The sequence below is a fragment of the Pipra filicauda genome, unplaced genomic scaffold (genome assembly GCF_003945595.2).
Source record: "Pipra filicauda isolate LSUMZ 115617 unplaced genomic scaffold, ASM394559v2 scaffold117_size3949168_pilon, whole genome shotgun sequence".
NCBI classification, from domain to species: Eukaryota; Metazoa; Chordata; class Aves; order Passeriformes; family Pipridae; genus Pipra; species Pipra filicauda.
In genome coordinates this window covers 2,326,316-2,353,060 of record NW_024103629.1, presented here as the reverse complement: position 1 = coordinate 2,353,060, position 26,745 = coordinate 2,326,316, and the positions used below count along the sequence as shown (strand labels likewise).

The following is a 26,745-nucleotide window of genomic DNA, read 5'->3' as shown; positions in this document are numbered from 1 at the left end:
TTCATCCCCAGAGAGCCTGCAGTGTTTTATATAATAGGAGTTATCGCCTACCCACCCATGAACAGGCACCTGTGGAAGGCAGGCAGGCTGTATGGGCCAGATGGGGCTCAAGTGTGTTAAAGAGGAAAGTGAAGATGATCATCTCCTCTATTCAAACACACAGGAGGAATTTAGGTGGGCACATGAAATACCCAGGTTGGAATTTAGCCAGGAAAACAATGTATGAAAGAGTCCTTGCTTGGCAATAAGCACAGTGAATTGTTTAATGACCCTGAGCCAAACAGACCATTTCATCTTAACTTACTGAAACTGCTCCCAAACATGTTTATATTCCAAAGAATTCTCTTTCAAGTCTCATGAAGCTTAGGGCAGAATTGTGAACAGCAGAAAGTCAGCTACAAGGAAGACCTTTCTCAGCAGGGAAAAAAGAAAAAAAAAATTGTAAAGAGAAAGTTTTGAGGTGAAGGGGGTGGGAAATATGCCACTCCCTTAAGGGAAATATATACCAGTAAACAAATGATGTGTAAGTCTGCAGGCCATCATTTTTACCACACTGCTCTGTACCAGAGAACGTGCAAAAGACTGTTCCATTAGAAAGGACCACACACTTCTTTGGCTGGATTTTTTCCCCTCTTACCCAGTTTGATGCTTTTGTTTTTGCCAAGACTGGTATCTGGGCTTAGCTTCAAGCTCATCAGTAGTTCCCCTAGAGTTTCAGCCAAAAATACATCTTTTCCACAAAGGCTGGATGATTTTCAGGATGATTTTACTTCTCTGCAGGAGGTTTTTCTCCTACTAAGTGGGAGTTGTGCTCAATCTATTGTATCTTGGCCACAGTCAAACTCAACTTGCTGGGTTAATTCACAGACAAATTGCAGTATATTTAGTTAGAAGACAGACAGCACTAAAGCACCCTTTACCACAGTGGAAACATTTTGTCCAGTTTATTAAAGCAGCTGAGCTTAATTAAAGAATGTTAATATTTTTAATAGAAGAAAAAAGCAAGTACCAAAAGACATCTTAAGCAGAGAAAGGGCCAGTGTTTGGAAACCAAAACTGAAGAAAAGTTTTTGTTGGTTAGTTTGTTTTAAATTCTTATTATTTTTATTTTTATTTTACTTTTACACCATCGGTATGATCATCCATTGTAAGGAATTAACAGACAAAGTTACGGAGTCAAAACTGCACCTTACCAAGGGGTTATCTTAGCTAACGACAAATTGCAGGAGCAACAGGGGTTGCCAGTTGATGTAAGGAAGGGGTCCATTCATCTGAAACTCTAGGAACCTGCATTTTTTAACCTAGTGCTTGAACTCTAACAGTGGCCCCAGTTCTTACAGTTGGTGCTCAGGAATGGACCTCAGAGCTCAGCTAGATCGCCCAGCCCCCTCAAGGCTGGGTCAGGTCCATCCCATTTCTGAGAGATGCTCATCTAACTTGTTGAGTTCTGACATTGTAAGAGCTACTACAGCCTCCTCAGACACCCCAACAAGATACTCAGAGGAGTAAAAGAAGGTTTTCTTAACCTGGTTTACCTTACTCCAATATAACTTCTCATCCTCTGCTCTGTGGATAATAGATTGATAGAAGCAGTTGCTTTTTACTCAAAGATCATCTTTAACAATTTAATCAGCTTTTCTTTAGATAAATGACCCAACTACTATAATCTTCCTCTCTCACATTTTCCTTATCATCACTGCTCTCCTCTGAACCATGTTCAGTCCCTGTCTTTCATCAAATGCTCTACCCAAAAGGCTGACCAGCACTGCAGCTGCTCACTGATATGAACCAGCATAGGATTCTTCTTTGCCTGTTGTATTTGCATTTGTGCATCTCATAAGAGCATATGCATTTATCTCTCAGTTAAATAACAGATAAATGGATTTTGTGATGTTCTCCTGAGCCACAAAAGCAATTTTATCTCCTGAGCTACTAGGTCCTAATCTTTGATTCCTGACTACTTCTGAGTACATGCTCGTTTATCTGTCTCAATTGGTTTGTCTCCATGTTTTCTCTAAACACTTCACTGTCTGATCTTGTCTCACAGCACACTCGGAGCCCCTACAAATTTTGTGTGCGTGTGTTTCTAAATACAATCCACAAGTATATGCAAGTGTATTAATGCATATAAATGCATAAAATGTAAACATCTTGGCTGAGACCTGAGTATTTGAATAACACAAAGTATAAAATTCATTTCTACAGATGATGTAATGGGAAAAATAAAAGAAAAAAAAGGCAAAAAAAAAGCCACTCTAATCAGTGCTAGAAGTAGAAGCAGCTAGATCACTCAGTTTGCCTACTGTGGGATATAAAAATCTCTTCTTTTTTCCAGTAGCAGACTAGGTCCAATGCAAGGTCCAAAGGGCTGATTCAAAATCTAAGGTCCCAGAATTATAGAATTGTTATGGCTGGAAAAGACCTCGAAGATCATCGAATCTGACCTTTGACTGGACACCACCATGTCAACTAAACCATAGCACTAAATGCCACACCCAGTCATTTCTTGAACACTTCCACAGATGGTGACTCCACCACTTCCTTGGGGTGATGAGGATGCACTTGATCCCCTCATCCAGATCATCAATAAAGATATAAAATAGAACTGGCCCAAATACTGAGCACCAGGGAACCCCAGTTGTGACCAGCCCTCAGCTGGATATAACTCCAGTCACCACCACTCTCTGGGCCTCCTATCCAGACAGTTTTACCCAGCAAAGAGTGCACCAGTCCAAGCCACAAGCAGCCCATTCTCCAGGAGAATGCTGCGTGAGACAGTATCGAAGGCTTTACTGAAGTCCAGGTAGACAACATCCACAGCTTTTCCCTTATCTATTAAGTGAGTCACCTGATCATAAAAGATAATCAGGTTGGTCAAGCAGGACCTGCCTTTCCTAAACCCATACTTCCCAGAATTCTAGCTTCAAAAGCACCCTGAATCTGTTCCAAATGCTTGGACATCAACTCATCATCTTATATTCCACTGCTGCTGTTCTAACAAAGGCATACCTAGCAACAAAGTCAGAGCACAGAAATACTTATACTCAAGTGCAGAATAAATCCACATGTTCATACATTTTAAAGCAGTGTAGGTCCACCCATGGAGGCAGTTTAAATCTTGAAAAACAAAAGAAACCCCAGCAACTGTCATGGGATCTTGGGGATAGGGAAGTAATCCAAAAACATCTTAATCTCTATTTAAAAAGAATAACTCAAGCAAGTAGCACAGTATGTGCTACTTGTCAGTGGAACATGGCACTCAGTTGTATTAGGCACCCATTAGGCATTTAATCTCTGCCATGAGTAAACACTTTGCTCCATAAGGTACCAGTTCCCTGTCTCCATAGCCACACACACACATCTGTGTTTGCGTATGCACATGCATGACTGTCCAGTTACAGAGGGCACACATGCTAAGGTGCATAACATGGATTATGCATTAATCTTGAAGGTAAACTTCAGTGTAGACAAATCTGATCTGCATCCATCTCCTCATCTGTCCCAGCTTAAAAGCTAAAGATGCATTCTCACAGGGGGCAGTGATTGGCAACCCAACTTCTCTTACCCAGCTCCCAAAAGCTGACTATTCAAAACTGGTTTCTTGAGAGGCAGCACAGTGGAATATCATGTGCATTCATATTCTCATTATTCATTGTTTTTCTGATTGAAATGCTTCTACATCACATCTAAAAACTCCAAGATTGAAAAATAAGCAACAACTTTGCAGATTTTATAACCAAGATGGCACTTCTACTGTTTTTTTTTCCTTGTGAAGCCTAGAATAAATATAATGCTCATGAGAAACTGAGTTGTCATTAGGCAGGAAATTAGTGTTTATATATAGTGTGTCTATATATAGACACATACACAAATGCATGCAGCGTTACTCTATGCCTGCATATATATAGGGATGCAAGATTGTTTTCCCCCTCACACTCGTGATCAAGGTACTCTCATACCTAAATGATTATTCTGGCTTCCACGCAGCAGATCATTAAAAAATCCTAATCTAAAAAATAGCTAAAAACCTAAGGACTTAGGCATAAAAGTTTTCAGAGAAGGAAGAGTTGGTGCACATTAATCTGTCAGTGGTAACTGTGCACTCTTGTCTTCCACCAAATACAAGGAAATTCAAGTTAACTGGTAAGCAGCAGAGAAGGGCTAACTCAAGTCAGTTCACCCTTCCTACTGAGTGTCCCCATCCAAGTGGAAACTATCATTCGATATGCACTAACATATTGCCTTTCTATAATGCATTTCTATGTGCATCAGATGCATACCTTATACTACATTGCAAAAATTATATTCCTGTGTGGTGCTGCCACCGAGTAAAAGAGCCCCAGAATAGCACAGTTTGAGAGTGAATTAATGCTTTACCCTCAAAGCATTTTGCAAACATTAACATTTCAGTGCTCCCAAGACACAAGTAAAACCATGCACACAGCCTTGCTTAAAGGCCCAGCAGAAAGGTGGATGTGCCATCACATGGTGGGAGTCATCTTTATTCAGGGCAATGCATACCCAGGTAGATTGCACATGGCTACATTTAAAAAAACATCTTTGTCCTGTTTCAGTTTCAGTTGTCACCAATGCACTTACTTGAATAACGTGGTCGTCTGTTAGATATCAGTGACATTAAAAATTAAATGCAAGCAAATGTGAAGAGACAAGTGCACCAGATATCTTCACTTGGTTAGAAGTGACACATTTCCAAGAGCAGTTAAGAAACACTGGCCTTATGCAGCATCAGTACAGGTCTGCTTCCTTCCTATTTTCATGGACCTCACCAGACTCCATTACTTTTTTTTTTCAATGTGATGATAAAGCAAAATCCACATATCACAACAGTAAACTTAATCAGTACAGATGACAGTTGTAAGGAACCTGAGCCTTCCTGCAATCATGAATTTTCACATAAACCCAGCTTATTTTCCAAACCATGGCTAGTATATGGATGAGAGGAACTTGGATACTGATATCGCTGCTTGGATGATAGGTTTTCTAGCATTCTTGCCACTAAGCTGCAAAGTGAAATTTGTATTTCTCAGTGATCTATTGGTGCTTATCACATTCAGATTACTTAGAAGAAGATTTATCCATAGAAAGATAACCAGATCCTGAAAGGCTGTTCACAGGAACAAAGACCGGTAAAGGGAAAGTAATTTCTTAAGTGAAAACAAAAATTAAGAAATTAAGGAAGTCACATAGTTTTATACACTGATGAGTATAAATCAAATCCCAGGGCTTTAAAGCGGTTGGTAGAATCACCTGTGGGCAGGGATGAAGGGGGTGGCAGGTACAGGCTGCAGCAGAGCTTTAACAAGCCAAGCAGTTGTTACCTTTTTGTAGCACTGACTTTTCACAGCAGCAGCCTGAATTTCTCCTGTACTCGCTCACCCACAACCTTTGATTCTGCCAGCAACTTCTTGGACTACAAAGGCCTTGGTGAGGGCTTTCAGGCTGAAGGCCACTGTTCTGACCAGAAGGAACCTCACAGTTACTGCCATTTGCTGTGAGGTATCACCATCTAAATCACACCATTTCTTAGCACTGGGGGTCTGGGATTTTGTCATATACATACATAACCAGTTATCTCCTTACAACTGTAGACTTTCAAAGTCCAGGATTACAGCTGAACCTCTGAGAGACCTCTGGGTCACACTTGTCAACAGCAGATGATGTCTATGAAAGGATTACATCACTTGGTGAATTCTGAAAAGGGTCCCTTGTCAGTCAAGAGAGCTAATTGTATTTTTATGCCTAACATGAAACTATGAGAGAAAGACTGAATCAAACTGTCAGCTTAAAAAAAAACCCATCACTGTCAAGATCAGGTTGAAGTTTGGGTAGGAGTTGTCCAGTAGGCACAGGGGCACCCTGTGCCCCTGCTAGGACAGCTGGCTGTAGAAACCAAAAATAATAAAATAACCAACTTTTCGAGTCTCAAACAAGAACAGGTAACCACCATTATTCAAAAAAATCATGCTTCCCAATAACCATCCTGTAACGGGAGCTGGGTAGCAGCATGTTTGGAGTCAGTCTGTAATTTCTGTTATATATTACAGACTTTAAACAGGATGGCAGCTGGATTCTGGAGAGGAGGAACTCTGCTCTCCTCAGGGGATGAACAGCACTTAGCACTACAATCCCAGTTTTTAGGTGTTAGGAAAGCAAAACTCACATATGGTAAATACAATAAATAATTTAAAACATGTGAGAGCAGCTACGAAATAAGACCTATGGGAGGAGGAGAAAGGAGAAAGATCTAGTGCACCATTTTTATGGAGCTCTAGTACATTGAAGAAAAAGCCTCTTGGGCTGCTCCTGACCCCTCCCTTTAAAAAAACCTGCAAATCCAAACCAACAAACAACAAAATCCCCATCAAAAAAACGATGACAAAAAAACAAGCCCCCATGCTAAGAGAGAGAGGAAAATCTAATAAAATTACTTTGCCTCTCATGTTCTAATACAAGCCAATTTAATATAGAAAATACTGTCATCAGAGTGACCAACTTCATTCCCACATAGAGATAATACCAGTCAGTGACAGCCTTTATCTGTAGCATTCACTGGTACAACCTCTGCATTAAGACAGAGGAGTATGTTTGGAAAAGTAAACATCATGATTTTTCCACAAAAACCATTAGGCAGATTTGTCAGATGTACTGGTATTTATACGTTTCTCATTCAACATACTTTCTCCATCTGTAGAGAAAAATACATCAGCGGTTTCCTTTAAGAGGCATCAAGTACTGGATAAGCTCTACCGTATATTCTAAAGACAACTTGTTTCTTCAGTTAGTGATGGTTTTACCATTTCATGTCAACCAAGATCTCTCATGCTGTACAGATGTCTTCCTATTGTGATGACACCTAAATTTAGAGGGTGCAGAAAACCGCTGTTAGCAATAAGAAGTGGTGACAAGGGACAAGAAGCACACTTTTACTCTTCAACGTGAACATATAAACGCTGGCTGCTGATACTGCAAATAAAATCAATGGCCCCACTTAATGTCCAAATGAAACTCCAAAACAGGAGGTGCTAGACAGATCATAGCCTGATTTCAAATCATTATTTTGTAATGATCCAAGATGAAAAATGCTTTTTCTGGCTAATAACTTGCACTTGCTTCCTTGGAAGCGTACTATTTCTGACTTAATGAAATTAATACTTTTTATTTTTAACTAAGTGTTGAAAATATTTCAAAGAGCATTGCCAAGTGAGCCTCGAACACCTGGAGCAAATATCCTGCTTTGCAGTAATACAGTCTATTTATGGTTGCCTCAGAAGGTCACTCATACTTCAACTACTGCAGTATGTCACCACTTTATAAATGAGAGTGATATCAGCAAATAAAATAGGTGCCTTATCCTTCCCTGGCACTGGTTTTCTAATCCGAGGTGCAAGGTGTGATGTTAGGCTTAAATTTAAAGGACCTGGGTGACTAAAGATGGCTATGAGGAGTACAAGACAAAAGGACAGAAGCATCAAGCCCTGGACCCTTAATTAACAAAACACAAATGGACTGAATTTCACAGGGTTGGGGCATTTTGGTGCTGAATAGTAGTAGTAACTCTGGAACTGCTAAATGCAAATAGTGTACAACTTTGGCCATTACATCAAAAAAACCCCCACTTTTCAGAATTTCTCTTTTAGAGAAGGTCAAAATTAATGAATCCTGTCAAGATATGTTAAACTTAAATCTTCAGGTACTTTCAAGGTATGTCATTACATATTTCCCAATTCATAAGTCAAAACTTGGAAATTAAAATAGCGTGTCTTTATTGATAGTCTGCCACAAATTAATGCATAAACTTAGTTAGCCAAAAATGTATCTGCCATCTGAACATGGCAAGCATATCTGCAAAAAGTGGATGCTTTCTTCTAGTAGATAATCAGATGTTCTGTTACCAGCTCTCACTATAGTGCCGAATGCAATTAAAGAATTGTTTTACACAAGCTGCCTGACGCTCAGCAGAATCACTGTCTCTTCATTATTGCAAGGACACGGAGATGTATATACTTTAATGTTAAGCCTTCACTGACATTAGTGGGACTCATTTGTCTCTCAGGTGAGCTTGCACACCATGTTTGCAGGATTGCAGTTTATGACTAAAAAAGCAGTGACAAGGGGGACAAGAACAGACGCACTACAATAGGCATTCCAACAATTCAATGCATCCATCTTAAGGAAGGAAATCATATCTTTACATACCACTGAATGTTAAAAACAAACAAAGAAGTTTAAGCACAAAGTATATATTTATAACAAATAAAACAACTGAAAAAGTATTACATAAAGAAAAATAATGTAACAGAATGTACTTAAGTACCTAGCTTACAGTCATGCTCGTATCTAAAAATAACATTGGTAAGTAATATATATAATTTTGGACATAATTCTCTAACATACGACATGATTCTGTGATTCTAAATGTGGAGAGTACTTTTTCCAAGATACAGAACACAAATTATTTTACACAGGCACACCTGTTAATTTGTATAAAAAACATGCTTGTAAGTGAAAAGGTCACTGTAGTACTAATTTACCATGTAGTGTTAATCATGTTGAAATCGTCTCTTCTCCTTTTGCATTGGTGAGCGCCAACACTGAATGGTACAATATTTGATCCATGTGGTTTACTGACACTGCAACCTGTTTCCAAGCAGTAGCCCTGCCCGGGTGTTAACAGCACAGTACTGTACAGCCCCATCTGTCTGCATATAGTGTATTTATAACTAAAAGCTATTACAATTATTACAATGATTTCTGTTTCAATATATACAACAGTATAAAATACTACCCAAAAAACTTTTGTATTTCAAACAATTTTAACCACTTCATCAAACAATGCATTTGCAGAATTAAAAAAAAAAATAACCCAAATTAATGCTGATTGCCAACAGTACAGCATCTCTATGGTATGTTTCCTAATAAATGAGAGAACGGAAGTGTCTTATAATCAATTAAAATAAGTATCACAAAACATAATTAATGTTAGAGCAGTTCAAGGATTCCCAGTTTGTCAGTATCTACCCTAAGCAGTGCTACTCAAATACAGTATAAGCCATTTAGTGTTTCTACGATGAGAATAAAACATTCAAATATTAAAGCTGCGACAAACACACAAAAGCAAGGAAAGAAAATTTGTTCTTACTCATTTCTGTTGGAGCAAGGTACAGCATGTCAGGAGTTTGCACTCGGTGCATCATATCTGGTTGTGTGTACAGACTGAGGAATGAGAGGCTGGAGAGCAGTGCTGCAGAAAGGGACTGGGGTGTCCTGGTCCATGGCAAGTTGAACATGAGTCAGCAGTGCCCTGGCTGCCAGGAGGGCCAAGTGTGTCCGGGGGGGGGCATCAGGCAAAGCATTGCCAGCCGGTTGAGGGAGGGGATTGTCCCGCTCTGCTCTGCACTGGGGAGGGCCTCACCTTCAATATTGTTTGCAGTTTTGGGCACCACAATATAAAAAAGATATTAAGCTCTTAGAGAGCAAGGGCCACAAGGATGGTGAAGGGACTGGAGGAGAAGCCTTATGAGGAATGGCTGAGGTCACTTGGTTTGTTCAGCTTGGAGGAGACTGAGGAGAGACCTCATTATAGTCTTCAACATCCTCATGAGGGGAAGTAGAGAGACAGGTACTGATCTCCTCACTCTCATGACCAGTGACAGAACCCAAAGGCCTGAAGTTGTGTCAGGGGAGGTTTAGGTTAGATATCAGGATGCACAGGCTTCCCAGGGAAGTGGTCACAGCATCAAGCCTGTCTGAGTTCAAGAAGCATTTGGACAATGCTCTCAGGCATATGATGTGATTTTTGGGGTGTCCTGTGCAGGGCCAAGAGTTGGACTTCATGATCTTGATGGGTCCCTTCCTACTCAGTATATTCTATGGTTCTGTATGAGCTACGATACCTGGATACAACTGTGGAAGACAACTGAAATGGAATCAACTCTGACTTTCCTTGCTGTTGTGGTTTTATGTCAGACCATTCAAGTTATAACAACTTAGTGTCCTTTTTTTTCCTCTCCTGAAGAGAGTGAGAGAGAAGAATTCATAATAAAGTTGCAAAAATGCTACTAAAATCCCTATCTTGGACACAATACACTGCTTTAGGAGCTACTGTGTCATTGCACAATATAAGTGGCCTATTTATCGCTGAAGTATTGGTGTAGCAGAATATATTTGTCATTGTGGATGTGTTTTAAAAATTAGTATTTTAAAACTTGCTTGTATCCCATAACAAGCCAAAAATTTTGTGTTTTTCAAACACTAATATCCTTACGTAAAATAGTAAGTTTACATTTATAGTGGCAAATTTCAAATCTCTGCCTCTGCTGCTCCAGTTTTTAAAATGAACTTGGTTCAGAGTTTTCGTTCTTTACATCATCCTAAAACAGAACTATTTCTGAAGCATAAAAAAAAATCCAAATGGCAATGATAATATCTGGGGGGTTTTTTGTCTGTTTTGCTGATTCATTCCTAACTTGAAAAATAATCAATGTCTTAAAAAGCAAAACAATAAAACCCCAAAAATCTCTCCTCAGGAATAGTCCCTGCTAAGTGAGATTTTTTTTTTCAAAACCAAGTTACACGCCTAGAGTATCTTTATAGTCATGTTATACACCCTTGAAAATAAAGGCTCATGTTGAGAATGGTGACAGGCCCTTAATTATAGAGGTGTTAACTGGTGACACTTTTTCATCAGAAAAAGCCCACAAGCCCCACAAAAATTCATAGCTTATATTGAAAGTTTGATTCATGCTCATTTTGTTCATTTAAAAATACTCTTTGGAAACTTGTGTCAACTCCTGCAGACAACTTAGTGATACATCTTTTCCTGTTAAAATAAAGATAATTCATATTCACCTCTACCCCATGCTAAGCTCTACTACTAATATACACTTCATTACCTGCTCATGTCACCATCTAACACATATCTTTACATTCTTCTACATATAGTGTCCAGGGCTTATTTTTCACCAAACAGAATTTGATAACTATTACACTTAGAAGTTTGAATTGAGGATTTTTTGGTGTTCTAGCCTTTTCATTGCAACGCACAGTGACATTAATGGTTCAGACTTTTTGTCCATGCTAACTTGAGAGAAATTTTTCACCAATTTTTTCCCATTAAGGATTTTAAAATCTAAACTCAGAGATCAAAACTGAAAACCAGAAGAGAGATTAGATGCATGTAATTTTAAAATGGTTTCTGCTACTTTAAAATGCATTTAAAAATTGTACATACAACACAGTATTTTAACTTTTACATTGCTGTTATCAGATTCTAATTCAAAATCTTGCAAATATACACGAAAAATAAGCCACTGGTCATAAATTCTAATGATTACATTCAAAACTAGCCTTTAAAAAAATAAAAAAGTTACAGGCAAAACATACTGGTTTATGTACTCACTAGCTTATCAGGCTACAATAGGCATGTTTTAAGTATAAAAAAAGCAGACAATTCAGATTTAAATAAGACTGTGTGAAATCAGAAAAACCCCTTAGATTTCACTATTAAAAAAAACCCCAAGAACACCTATAATTACTTCCCATCCTACAGCTACAGTTAAACCAACTAACAAAAATAATCAAAGTATTGATGACAAACAAAAGTTAGGCTAGAGTATGTGGCAACAATCAAAGTTCATATACGTTTCTATGTAAAATGACTCATGATTTACTATAACATATGAAGAAGAGCACTTCGTGACTAATGAAAGAGCTACTAGTAGAAACACTTAATGCCAAACAGTCTTCAGCCCTCCTTTAAGTTGTATCTCCAAATCAGTATTGACTTCTTTTGACCAGATACATCATTTTTGGCTTGTCACCCGAGTATGTCATGTTTTACCACTTGTCACAGGCAGCAGTAGACAACTAGCTAAGCAAACTACAAGCAGTGACATGCAGAAATTAACTCTCAAATCTGAGTACTTAGATAAAATGATATGCAAGCGCACACTAGGACAGAAGGAATGGCATTCGTCATCCAAATAGGCTCATCATCCCTCCCCACCCCCCTTGAACAGTAGTTGCAACAGCAATAGAAAAAAATCAAGATGTCTGTTCTTCAGAGTCAACTGTGGAAAAAAGTCAGCAATATATAACAGCAGCGATGGACAAGGAAGAGCAAACTGAAAGAATCTTGTTGAATATTTGTTCATTTACTTTTTCTGAACACAAGCCAAAGTGTGCCACACTGGCTTGTTCTGAACTTCAGATACAGATGTCCTAATCTCCTTAGATCCTTCACAGATTCAGAATTCAGTCTCCCTGAGGCCCCTATAACCAAGTAAGAAAACTCTCTTTATCTAGCTTGGTGGCTGCCAAGACAGATTCCATGTCATTAAGGATGTCAGAGCTCAAAGCCTCTTGCAGACTTGGCATCAGTTCTTCTCCTTCTATATTCATCCCATCTCCTTCCAGTGTCCCAAGGTCCACATTTGTCCCTGGAATGGCTTCAAGGTAGTCTGGGAAACGGTTCTGATGGGATGGTATGTTACTTTGGCCGATACTGTCACCTAGTTATAACACAAAGTAGGATGGATATTAAATATACTGGAAGTACCAAACCTATAATTTAACAGGACAACTGGTTAAAGGTTAATCATGTATCTCCTGCATTGTACAAACAATGTGATTCACAGAAATCCATCACAAAACCCAAAGGCATCAAGTTACCCAAAGGTAACTTGAATGCACGTAGATGTACAAAGAACATGTCTTTGTTTCAAATTTTCATCTACGCAACCCAAATCTCTACAGATCTTTGATGTCATTTAGCATAATTTGATTTTTACACTTAAAGGAAAAAGACAATACTGAATCAAATACAGTTTTGGAGTAGTATTAACAACAGTGGAGGAGATATTATTCTTAGCTCTGAACAAAAAATATACTTTAAAAAGCAAATTCCTTATAACACACTCAAATTCCTTATAACAACAAGAGTGATACTTTTTATGAGCAATCTCCCATCCTTCCAATACAGTTGATTATCAATACGTTTTTTACAAATCTAACCATAACATTTCTATTACAGAAATAGGGGAAATAGAAAAAATAGAAAAAGGTAGAAAAACAATGCAAAAAGTATCACAGCTTCTCAGAGTTAACTGTTTTCATTGCAAATGGATACAAGTATATCAGGAAAACATGCATTAAAAATGAACACAAAACCAGACCTGTATCCATCTCATCAACACTGTTCAGGAAGTCATCTGGGGTTCTGGGTACACTGTAACTGCTCATGCTAAGTCCACTATCTGTGCTTTCATCTCTGGAGTGATATGTTCCACTGCAACAGAAGAAAGAGAAAAAAAATGAGGGTTTTTGAAGAAAAACAGAGGATTATAGAAGAAAATAAAATAGATGCTTGTTTTCAACCAATTCAAGGGCTTTGGAAACATTGCTGTCCTGAGAAATGCTCTACTGTGATAAAAAAACTGAAGCCTTTGTCTGGGTGGGACACCTGGGTTGTATTTTATGCAGACCTTTTCCAATTAAAACCATATTATTTAGATTCAATTTAACTTGATGAGAGCATATTCAAGCAGCTTTAAGAAACTGCCTACTTGTGTTCTGCATAATTTTAATATTTTCACACCCACCCACCCACAGCTAAAACCATTGGAAGCATATGAGATAGTCTGTAATGATTATAAAAATAATAATAATGATGGTTCATCCTTTCAGGCTTCCATAAGGATAACAAAAAAATATTTCTAACTACTAATGTCCTCATGTTTAATCAACGACTGAAGTATATTTTTAGGTCACTGCTGTTATAAATAGTTGGAACTCCTTTAGCTATTCTTCATTTGCTTCCCACTGCTGCATTACTACTTGTTCAGTCACACATCAAGGCAACCGAGTGCCCTAATATAAATCAAATACTAGTACAGAAGCTGTCCTGTAAACAAACCCCGCTCAGAATGATCCTGTTGACAGAACGGTTAACCAAACTAATGGCATGGGGCCTTACATGCACTCACTTTCTTACTGCCATCTTACTGCCAGCACAGCGAGCAAAACCAAGAAAGCCACAGTGGGAAATTTGGGATGGGGCGGGGAAGCTGGCCAGTGGATTGAGTTTACATAGCAAGGTTTTGGTAGCAAGGGGTCTGCAGGGATGTACCCTGTGAGAAGGCACCAGGAGCTGATCCGACGTCTGACCCAGTTGGTTCCAGCTGGTTCCAAAGTGGTCCAACTGCCCAAAGCTGAGCCCATCAGTGACAGTGGTGGTACCTTTGTGATAACGTATTTTTTTTAAAAAGAGTAAAAATGCTGAACAGATGGGAGAGAGGAGAGGAGTGAGAATATGTGAGAGAAACAGCCCTGCAGGCACCAAGGTCAGTGCAGAAGGAGGGGGAGCAGGTGCTCCAGATGCCAGAGCAGAGATTTCCCCTGCAGCCCAAGGTGCAGACCATGGTGAAGCAGCTGTGCTCCTGCAGCCCATGGAGGTAACATGATGGAGCAGAGATCCACCTGCAGCCCCTGGAGGACCCTGTGTTGGAGCAGGGGGGCAAGCCTTGAAGGAAGCTGTAGTCCATGGAGAGGCCAAGTTAGAGCAGGCTCCTGGCAAGAGCTCCAGCCTGTGGAGAGGAGCCCATGCCAGAGGAGGTCTGATGGCAGGAGCAGTGGCCTGCATAAGCAGTTGCAGGAGCACACTACTACCTCCCTTCCCCTGCATTTCCTAATATCCAGTCTTTTCACAAAATATTTTCAAAATCTATATTTCTTCAGGTTGTGGTAGCATTCACTGAGAATCCTTACTGATTTTCCAGCCTGCATACTAAATGAAGATCAACTTGATTTATTGTTCAAATTAGCATCTGAAGACACACTGATACTTCTCATAATGTGCTTGTGAAGTATATAGTATATGTCTTTTTATTAAGAATGAAGAACCAAAATGGTGATGAACAGCTATTCAACATTGGATGCCAGTAGAATGCCATAAGACATATATATGTATTAGATTTCATGAGGACATCTTTACCATACAAGAAAGGAACCTAACATTTCTTTACAGTTAAATCATAAATATTTCTCTTTTTTTAGATTGATTTAAGAATAGAATCACCACACATTTGACACAATCCTAATAAATAAACTATTTAAAACTTCTGTGAAAAAAGATGTTGGTTTACTTTATGGGACAAAATACTAAAAACAGAACTGAGGCAATGCTGAACTAAATCACTTTAGTGGAGAAGGCTTTTTGGCTGCTGCTCTCACACTTGGAATGTCCAGCACTTCTCTTCAAATCACTCCTTAATATACATTTCCTCTTTCTTCCACAAGGATTTCTTCATTTAGTAGTCATACCACCCAAAATTACCACATTGAACTAAACAGCATTACCCAAAATAGAGTGGATTCTTCTTCAACTAATAACTATTAAAATATGTGTATACAAAAGAAGAAATACCAATTTAGGAGTTAAACAGAGAATTACCATCACTACCAATATAAATATAGCAGACAAAAATATATGAACAGCGTGGTAAATCAAAAGGTGAAATAGTCTAATAAAATCTGCACTGTTGAATGACCCATTCAAAAAAATCAAATATGCCACAATGACAGGAAGTACTGAAGATAGCAGGCAGAAGATTAGACTATGTACATGAAAACACTACTGCATGTTTTCTCCAATTGCTCCAGTGTACTCATTATTTTCTGAGATTTTTTTTTTTAATGTTTCTATTATACAAGCAGTGGACTACCTAAACTTTGGATATCCAAATTCAGGGCCCAAAACTAGGACCTAGGCCTAAAATTAGTTCACCAGGAACTTTATGTACAGCCTATAAAGACAGCACGAAGTATTTCCCTAAGTCTGAACTTTAACATAAGGAATATCAACAAGAACTTTAGAGCAAAACTATTGGACTGCTGTATCTAATTCAGGACAGCAAAGCATTTTCACAAATGTCCTTTCTTAAAAATCCCTTTCCCATACCCATATGATAGAATTAAATGAGGTGATGCACATAAAATAACCTAGAAGGAGACAATGCTCAGATCAAAATGCAAATTAAAATATTCTGAACTCAAGTCAAGGACACATTTTTAATATTTTGCGTGGAGTAAGGGCTACAAAAAAAGCCCACAAACCCAGTCAAACCTATATGCAACTAGGCAAGCAGTATCTTTTTGCACTTTACAGTAAATATCAACCTGCCATGAAATTACAAAACATGAATTTGCCCTTTCTAGCTTTTGTCCTGTTTGTTGCTAATGGCAAAGATCCATCACTTTTTATTTCATGTGTGTAAGCTCACAATGGATAAACTGCATCAGCCCATTGCTGTGGCCATTTGAAACCTGAAGATGCACTTCTTTCAGAAAACAGGTTTTGAAGATGTGAGGACCTGTATGTATGATGGCAACAGCCTTCCAGAAATTCAAGCTAGTATGTTACTAGAACACATCAAGACCATCATCTGTCTACTGAGCCTTCTCATAGGAGAGCAGGTCAGGTTTAACATTTCTTGTCCTTTCTATACTTTAGGACAAGACCAGCACAGCTGCAGCTCACACAAGATCCCAGGATGAATTCCATAGAGGATAATCCCTCCCTCTAACAAAAAACTAAGTTTTCTAGTCATTATTTATCTGTGTAGGAGATAAATTTTCCTGAGGGGTTACCCAAAATACAGACATCATTCATCTCAAGCTCCAGCAGTTTTTCCAAAGTTGTAGTGTTTAGTATGAAGCATTGGCAAGCTGTAATTTGAACAGTATTTCCAGCATAACAAACACTCCAACTCAGAGGGATTAAGGAAAAAGTTGTATTAAAAACTAGTGTATACTGTAAAATTCTAAATCTTGAATTAAAATACCCACTTCAAAATAATACAGCGTTTAAAATGAAACATGCCACTACTTGCAAACCTAACATTAAGAGAGTAAAAATACTGCTAAATACTTGAAGTGGAAGGAAGGGGTGAATGGAGAAACTTTAAAATTAACCTCAAGGTGTAGTCCTAAATGTGCCTCACAGTTCATTTGATCTCACAGCGAGCTATTCACAAATTCTTTGAGTCAGTAATTTGAAATGACTGTTAGTCAACAGATTATGCAGAGACAAACATGTTATGACTTTGAATAAAAACCTTCCTACAAGTCTGAACAGACTACTTCCTCCCACAGGAGACAGCTTTTAATCCTCAACTTTTACTAGACTTGCCATTTAAGGAAAGATTCATTTACAGCTGTGGCTCTTGGCACAGACAGATGTTCAAAATAAACTATTACATGTACCAAACAGAATTTTAAATCAAATTTTTTTCCTCTAGTAGCTACTCCTACAAACCTGTTAAGAAAGGGATCAGAACTATTTGTAGTCATTGTTCTCAGTTCCTGAGACATTCCAGGAGATGACACGGGGTTTTGCGATCCACCGTCTTGTTCCATTGTTGGAAGCTGGCTACGGAGAGCCAATTCCTAGAACAGCAGGAAGGGGGAAAAATAGAGATCATGTTAGACATTTGAATGCACTTTTCAGATACACAGATACATGACATTATAGATAATTGATGCTTTTACTGCTTCCAGTTACAAGAGTTAAATGAAATTAAGTTTCTGAGGACAAAGCAAGAATCTGTCCTGGCTTCAATGACAATGCAAGTTCCACAAATCATGCCCAGCATTACAGAGACTGCACCGAAAATGCATTTATGGATACAAATATCTGTATATTTACATAAATATTTTCTAATTAATTTCAATATCTTTTCGCTAAGTATATTCTTAAGACCAAAAAAAGAATTGCTAATACTATCTGACCCCAAATATATCTCTGTCTACCTCTACTGATTAGCACTTTCCCCCTGTTTCTCTTAAATTCTGATTCACTCCCTGGTTTCCTTTGTACCTTTATTGTTTCAAGTCTTCCCCATTCACTCTTCCTGTTTGAGGCATGTATTTTGAAATTTCTGACTGATCAAATCTATTTGAATTGTCCCACAAATAAATCCCAAAGCTCTTTAAATCCCCAGTAATTTCTTCATAAAACTTAAGACACTGCTATTCTGAAGTTACAAACCTAGATTACATATACATTTTTACACACTGACCGTTCACCAGCTTGAATCAAACCATCCATAAAGCCTGTCATTAGTAATTAATGAAAATAAGTTTTAACATAAAATACATGAAATTAAAGGTGGATGGAGATAAGCAGCACTTTATGCAATTTCCAGTGATCCCTCTCCCCCTTTTTAAACAAGTAATCAATGAGTTAAACATGTGAAAGAAAAAATAATTTTCTTCAAGCAACTCTCCTAAAACATCATCAATGGCTCACCATGACTGAGCTTTGTTAATGTAAAGACTGGTAAATAAATCTTTTGACTATCTTGTTACCATTATTAGTAGTATGTCATTTCCAGGCTGTGCCTGGAAAGATAACCTCAGGCAAAACCAATCTTGTCAGTCTTCACAATACTCAATATTTCTCACTTGTAAAGTGAAAGATCTTCATCCATTCTCAATGACAAGCCTAAGGACTACTGTACTGTACACTTTTAAAATATAAAAAATAACCTTTCTCCAATTCTTCTAGTGTTTTCTTTTAAAAAAAGTTTAAGGTTATTTTATTTTCCAGCAGATTGTGCTGGAATACTTCCCTCCTGCCTGTTTTTTTAACTTTTCTCATCTGCATATGCTTCACTCCCATTCCTGTGGATTATTATTACGTATCCCTTTAATACCAAATTTTATGTCTTGCACTAGAAGATTTTCTCGCTACACTTGATTAGGCCTTTGCAGAAAGTGTACAAACATATCACTGGTTTTTGTGTTCATCACATCCAACTTCCTACTTCAAGTAAATCCAGTCCCCTGCTTACCACCACTTACTCTGCCACTGTTCTAACAAATAGTAATAATACTCCTTCCTCATTTTCAGATCACACGATGCTAGGCACCTTTTAATAATTTATAAAGGTTTATCCATATAATTTTCATTTGCTTATGTACTAAACCCAAGTTGAAAGCCTATATAATGAGGTCTTACTTTACAGCTAAGTATACAAACTTGTATCAGTCACGAATTACCTGATATACAGGTAGACTAAATCCATTTAGAAAAAAAAACAAAAAGTTTTCGTTCCCGGAATGCTTCCTAAACAGTGATCTGAAGAAAGCAGAAGGTCTTAAAACAGCCATCCCAGAGATGGCTCACTCACATGCTTTGTCCTTTTCCCCTTCCCTCTTGGTTTGATCTGTACATTGCATCTTTATTTCCTTGAGCTGCAGTCCCTGACTAGGATGAAGAGGAGGAGCCAAAACTGCAGAAGCAGCTTAATCATACACCAGTGCCACAAAGAGTAGTAAAAAAGCAAAACCTACATGGACTCATTTTTGTATATGAAGCATGAAAGTGACATTGTATCTCATTGTGTGGTAGGCCTGGTCTTTCCAATCAGCACTGCCTCCTGATTTAATAGTTGAGAGAGTGAGAAAAAGAGAGAAGAACATGTCTCCTTTTCAAGAGCTACTGACAACAGGAAAGAAAAAAGCCACAAATTCTTTTCTGTTTACCACATTTCACTGAAGGCCCACTAAAAAGAGTTGTATTAAGCCAGGAGAGACAATTGTATTTTGCCTATTCTTTGGCATGTACAATGTAGTCCAACTAGTATTTTTAAAATTAGTACTACTTTTACCCTTGTTTCAACAACACTACTAAAAATGCAAAACTACAACTATTTTTAACTATTTATAAGTAGCATTACTGATACTTATTTAGAAGTCAGAAGCACTTTCCCCCTTGAAAGAATGTTATTACATTAGTCATTTAAGTAATACTCTTATGTCATTCTGGAAGTCTGAAAGAGAAAGGAGTTACCCAAAAAGATGGACTACTCAGAAACAAATACAGAGCAATTTTAAATCATTATGTAAGATAAGCAGTTTCCTACAAGCCCTAAAGAGTGTATTAAGACTATTTTTCCTAAAAGGTCCACGTAATGGAAACTGAAGTTGTGTTGCTTGAAGAATGGTCTTTTCATTTCTCTGTCTTTATAAAACTGATTTGCAATAAAAAAACTTACGCTTCCTAAATGTAAAAAAATGTACAGAAGGGTACAAGTCTCTCCCAGCTCCAAACAGAGCAATGTGAACTCTAGGCTTTTAGTCCATGCTTTAAAATATATCCTTTATTAGAAGTATTTAAAGTCTGGAGGCAAAAATAAAACCATGACAAAATCCTGGCTTAGATTTCTATAACCTGATCTCATCCTATTTTTGTAAGTATGTCAAACTTTTTTTAAGTACCTCTGGGAAAAGAAAAGATTAATACCTATTGGTAACACAAAAGTTGAATTTTTGTTATTACAAAAAGACCAAAATGATCTGTCATCTCCTTAAATAATTTTAAAAATAAGGTCAGCACTGTGTAGTTTATCTGGCTGACCTTATCCATGTTTTTTTTGTCATAATTGCATACAGATTAAATTTTACATGCAGTTCCAGGTCATTCACACCATGTCCAAAGTAACTTTATAAAAATACCTTTTTCAGAGCATTTTTATCTTCATGTGCTTTTCAGGAAAGGCAGACGACTCCCTTGTGCAACTCACTTATCATATTCTTACTGTATCAAACATATGATACACTACTCAATTTGAATTAATATATGCTTTTAATTGGTTTTATAAATTTACTTTAAGAGTGCCAATTGTAACATTTCTGCCCCCAACCACTGCTCCACTGCTTCACTACCAAATTATCCACAAGCTTCCCTGGCATGGGAGAGAAGTTTTAGGGGAAGGACAAGACCACAACACTTATGGACACACTTACAACACCAGTTTCTTCCTCGTATTAACTGCCTGCATTCTTGTGACGGTCACAGAGTTACAGCACATATACAAAAGAAACAGGGAAGACACACAGACAGATGAAGACAAATGAACTCAGCAATGATGAGTTAGGCAATTTGTGAAGAGTAAGGGGAAAACATACCATTCAGTGTTGCAACTGTGAAAATCAGCAAAATTAATTTAAGAGGTGATACTCACAGAGTGATAATTAATTCTATTGTATACACCTAGAAAAGAACTCAACGCTATGTAGAGCATGACAAGCACAGATAGGGCAGCATAAAATGGAACAGACTTTTGTAATGGAAGTCTAGCTTCTTGTCTGGTTTTGCAGTCCTTTGCTGTGCCCCTGCTTCATATTCCTCTTGAGGTATAAAGCCATTGCTTTATACCCTCTTAGTATCTATCTACTCCTGGCTCCACAGCACTACACTTGCCCTGCTGAAGTGTCTCAGAGCTCTGTAAGGAAGGTACCTGTCAGCAGCAGTAAGCAATCAGGAAGGCCATGCACAGCTGAATGGCCTCCCTCTACCGCTTATTATTCATAGCCATCTCATACTTGGTCAACAGGACTTGTATCTTTTGCTGCCCAATTGCTTTAGCAGTACTTCTGTGATTAAGTTTTGCAACTGCAAGCAGCACTGGTGACTACAAGAAACCCTCTGCAGAGAGTTACAACTCCTATACAGACACAAAATGTGTCCTGAAGCAATGAGAGGCACTGGCAATGAAGGCAGTTCTGGTTTACTCTACAGACTTTAAGACAAGGTGTTTATCCATAAAGATCTACTTTCACAAGTAAGCAATATAATTATTCTGTTGATCTGTAAAGCTTAGGTGCTGCAAGTCCAATCAACAGCTTCTGAATTTTCAAATTACTAAAATAATACAAATATCTTTCCTACTGGGTATCTTCCAGCTAATGCTGCTCATCTGCTCCCACTTAAACCAACAGTGTGTGAAACTCAAACTCTTGCCACACGAACTAATAAAGTTTCACTCAGATCTATGCTTTTCAATAACGAATGAAGCTACTCTACTATTTCAGGACCTGAATAACATTTAAAGCATTTAGTTCCCAAGATGGCTGAACAACAGCAATGTTGCTTTTGCAGTAAAACTAGCTGAATTCCACCTTTTGTATACTTTGATGGCAGCCAGCATACACTGCCCCCCAACAAATGCAGCCACACAGGACACCCTTTCAACAACTTAGTCTCAGTCTGTTTACTTATGTCCAATCATGTATTTAAAGCAGTACCTTAGTGCATACTCATCAGAAATACCAGAAACTTCAACAATAATGCGGTCAAGGAACATCTCCATAATTTCTACAGGACATCACACTTCAAGCTGAAATCCTTGATGCTCTGACAAAACTTTCATATTTATTTCATAGTGTTTAGAAGCAGCAGAGTTTTTTAGTCAGGTCAGAGGAAGATCTCGATTTCTTAATCACTGTGGGTCAACACAGTGGGCAACTCCAAGTGACTTTCTACTGATAGTTACAGATGGCCTTTGACTGCATATTCTTACCCTCCCTTTCAGCTGGGAACTAGCATTTGTATGGCCATACACTAAGACAAATCAGAAAACAGATCAAGCTGAAAAATGTTTTTTTCTGACAGATCAGATATTTGATCTGTCTTGCAGTGTGGCCGCACCAATGCTTCAGCTAATAGATTATGCAAAAAGGACGTTAAATACATCCTGTTCTGCTGTCTTATTATTAAGGCAATCACTGGCAGACAGCCGAGTTAAACACCTTAAACTGCTGCAGTTCAGTTTGTCAGAGCATGTCTACCAGACCTCTCAGCAAGAAGTAATTTTATTAAGAAGCAAATATTTTGCTTAAAAAAATACCACACAACTCCTCAGCTGCAGTCTTCAGTCCCAGTTTAGGATTGCTCTAGCCAGCTGACTAAGTCTTCCTGTGAATTAATTTCCCAAGTCACGGTACTGTATAGGTGTGCTACCTTATGTGTAAGCTTCATGGTACTCTGTAACAAAGTTCTGTGCAACTGATGCTGAGTAACTGACAGGTACTTCACAGATTATCTGAACTAATCTTTAGCTACCTAAAATACAAGTGCTTTCCTAGAATCAGATGCCTATATAAAGACAGTAAGCTAAGACTTGTTATTACATGCTGAATTTACTGCCACAGACTAAAGGAATCAGTTCATTAATTGCAAAGATTTTTGGAAGGTAGTCCAGTGAATAACAACAGTTTGTTACCTAATGAAGTCAAATATTCCTGTTAACTAAAGCGTATCAACAGTTCAATGAAAGCTGAGATAAATAAATGCATACAAAGTTGATTTCTGCTTCCTTGGAATCTTATGATATTATATATGCTGCTCAGCTCCCTTATCTTCATGACAGTTCTCTAGTAACTTTTGTTATTGATTTTGGAGAGTACCAACTTTCTGTCCTTGCTCTGTTTCACTGTGCTAAAGAAACATCTACCAAAACTTAAACCATGAGGGATAAAGCAAAACTTAGCACTAGTAAAAAGAGCTATCAAGCAATTAAAACCCAACAAAAGGGTCACAAATAATACCTGAAGTCTTCAGTAAAACTTCCAGCCTCACTAATCATGGAAGTTCAGAGAGTACAGAATTCAAGACTGCACTTGTTTTAAATGACATCTTCCTTTCTTTCTAGAACATGTCCCAAATCTGACAGTAATGCAGCTTTGTACTGGTGTGCATGAAAAGTGACTGAAAAAAAAATTCTTTCTTGTAAAACAATTTATGAGTATTCTAAAAATTCAATATTTACTTGGAATACTCAAAATCTTCTCAACTAAGCTGATGAAAGGTGTCAAACATCAACCAAGATGAACATCTAAAAAAACAGGAACCATAGGAAACTAAAATAGTATTTCAAACCCAGTAACTATTGAGTACTCTAAGTGTATATATTTTATGCAGTGCAAACATGAAAAAAAGTATGAAACAAAACCAAGTGACTCAGCAGAGAATGACAGACTGGCCATATGTCTCTGCAGATTCTATACCGAGAAGGGAAATTTCCAGGATATCACTCAAAAGTTGATTAGAAGTGAGTTTAGGTCAACTGGACAGAGAATATGAGAGGTACTTCATACAATATAAAGGACAAAAGAATGGAAACAATCAACAGAGAGCACATTCCAGGTATACAGAACTACCAAGAAAGCAGCACAGAGGTAATGAAAAGCCAAGCTGGAAAGCACAGCTGAACAGAGTAGCAGGGAAGCAGGGCTGTTCTCAGAGATCTCATTTCAGTGCTAGAAACAAGCAGTAGATACAGAATGAGCAAGCATATACGTAGGAACCTATCTCATAAATGTCTGTGCTGATCTTACTAACAAATATCTTGATATTAGAAGCAGATAAATAAAAATTCTTCCAGTCTTAGCAAGAGAAAGTCGTTTGCACATCATCTAAGAATAATGCCATCAGTGCCTTGACATTATTTGCCTCTATTTCTTTCCATCACATACCAGAATCTGTTACTTAATATCTGGTCAATTTTATGACATATACAAAAGCTGATTGACATCTGCTCTAGGTGAGACATTGTTGACAACCAGATGCTAACTGCAGAAAAATGGAAGGAGAGCTACTGGGGATGGAGAGAAACTCAAGTCATTCAATCTCTTAAGTAAGACAGATAGACATCTATAAAGTTTCATAAATAATTGATAATGAAGAGCGTTAAGTAACCGGACAGATTCTTGTTGTTTTCAAATTTCCTGGATGTATTGACAGTTCTTGTTTACACACGATAAGTCTGGAAATTACAGTTTTTGCTACAGGTACCTTTGACTTGGATATTTTTAGCACTACAATAAAATCCTCATTCAAACAAGGAGAGACTCTTACAGTGCTTGCTAAAAACAGATGAAGCTGAGCAACTGTTTACTCCTTCCAGAAGGTGCTAAGGCCTCCATACATAACACGTGGAGTGTTAGTCTCACTACAGTACACTACAGTATCACAGCAGAGAGATAAAAAGTGGTAAGGACACTATGATCACTCAGTACCAAAAAAACCTGACCATAGACAACAATGCATCCATGGTACTGTATCCAGGATACGTGGACAAAAATGTCAAGAAGGAAGAGGATGTTGGACTAGATGACCTCTACCAGTCCCTTCCAACTTATTTGATTCTGTGATTTAGAAAAGCTCAGAGATCCCATTAAAAGTTATGGATTTTTTATCCATATAAGCCAGATATTTCATTAGAGACAAGCTTTAAGAATGCTGGTGTCACAAAATTTCTTTACAAACAAAAGACTTTAGTCTTCCCAGAATTAAGAGCACTGAACATATGAAGATTTTATTTTCAGTATTCCTTAAGAGAACATCTAAAATTTAGCAAGAGAAGCTATTATTCTGTCATCAAGCACACCTTTATCATCACGAAAGTAGATAATTCCTTCAGACTTCATTAACTTTATTCAAAAAGAAAGAAAGGATCTGTCAGAAAGAAAAAGCTGACTGAAGAAATGTTCATTCTTTCTACAGATTTTTCACAGATTCACTAGGTCATCTGTGACCTGATCGGATGTACAGATAGCATCATGGGAGAAGACAGACAACAACTGCCTCTATAGTACAAGGCCTCAAGAAGCATTTAGAGAACAGTTTCCAGAAGCAGTTCTCTAAGCACTTTCTTCCACCTGTGGCTGCTCAATACATTATCGAGGTGACACACAAAAACACAAAAAATACATTTAGATGATACAACATGAATAATCCAGTATTATAGAACTTAGAAGTTGACATGATTGTGTACTTTTCTATCCAACAGATCACTCAAACACACCTTAACTCATTAACAAGTGCAGACTAATAAAACTGATCCCAGGCAGGTGACTATATAGGTGAGCCTGGTATGAAACTAGTTTAAATGTAACAGCAATCCTGATTTTTGCACAAATCCTTTAATCAGTTTCTATCCCAAAGCAGAGTGACCACTACATAGGCATTTAATGAACTATCAGTATAGGCCCTTTGAGTTTTTGCAGCATTTTAGGATTTAAAGCCAGAATTTCAAGAAGTTCCAAAAATCTCATCTTATAGAGTTAAGTATGAAACTGATACCAAAGTTCTCCATTCGCTGCATATTTCTGAGCTGGCTACAGGAAGAAGATACTATGGAAGAACGAACAATGGTATGACAGGGCTCCAGGCACACAAGACAACATAGAATACGCTTTTGGCATTCAGTAAGAAAAACATCCCTCCTGAATCCTTCTGAATGACCTAATTATGCCAGAAGATAAGGTGTTTCCAACTGGTGTGGAGGAGTGTCCTCCTTTGTTTATTCTCTTGTATATCCACAATTCTTTAGGATTTTTTTTCTCCTCTAGAATAGTATCTAATATTGATCGACAAGATCATTATGTGGTTAATGGTCTGTAAAGGAATCAAGTTATTACATCTCAATTAAAATGCTTCAGTTTAAGAACTGCTCTGGTATTGCCAAGCAAAGTATTTATTCCAGGATGTCAGCACTATTTCTAAGGTCTGAGGTTCCTCTTCTCCAAACTAGTAACATACAAATTTTGTGGTATGCAATAGTACACCAGTACACCATGGCTTCCAAACACAGGATACTTTCTTTTATTCTGCTTTTCCTGCCTAGTGCATACAGTTGTTCTTAAAACACAAAGTACAATACAAGCCAATATAAATATTGTACTAAGAACTAACAGATTAAGAATACTGTTAGCACCAGCAAACGTGAAGCTCTCTGAATATACATATAAATCACCCTTTCAGAGATTCATTCCATATTCAACTTCTTTAGAAACTAAAAGAAGATCACATTAACCTGTTTATTATGCTTCACATTTTGAACAATTTTGTTTTGGTCTGAACTTGAAAGGCTTTTCTGAATT

General features: G+C 37.8%; 1 protein-coding gene across 8 annotated transcripts in view; it reads right to left on the bottom strand.

The window, feature by feature from the left end:
- Positions 1-12,152: 12,152 nt before the first annotated feature.
- Positions 12,153-26,745, bottom strand: part of YAP1 (Yes1 associated transcriptional regulator) — a 90,675-nt gene continuing 76,082 nt past the window's right edge. For all 8 annotated transcript variants that reach the window (XM_027739064.2, XM_027739066.2, XM_027739065.2 and 5 more), the window contains 3 exons: positions 17,333-17,463; positions 13,194-13,306; positions 12,153-12,530 (listed from right to left, as the gene is read on the bottom strand). In XM_027739064.2, the coding sequence (XP_027594865.1) occupies positions 12,292-12,530; positions 13,194-13,306; positions 17,333-17,463 (483 nt within the window). In that variant the 3' untranslated portion in view covers positions 12,153-12,291. The remainder of the gene's footprint in view (positions 12,531-13,193; positions 13,307-17,332; positions 17,464-26,745) is intronic.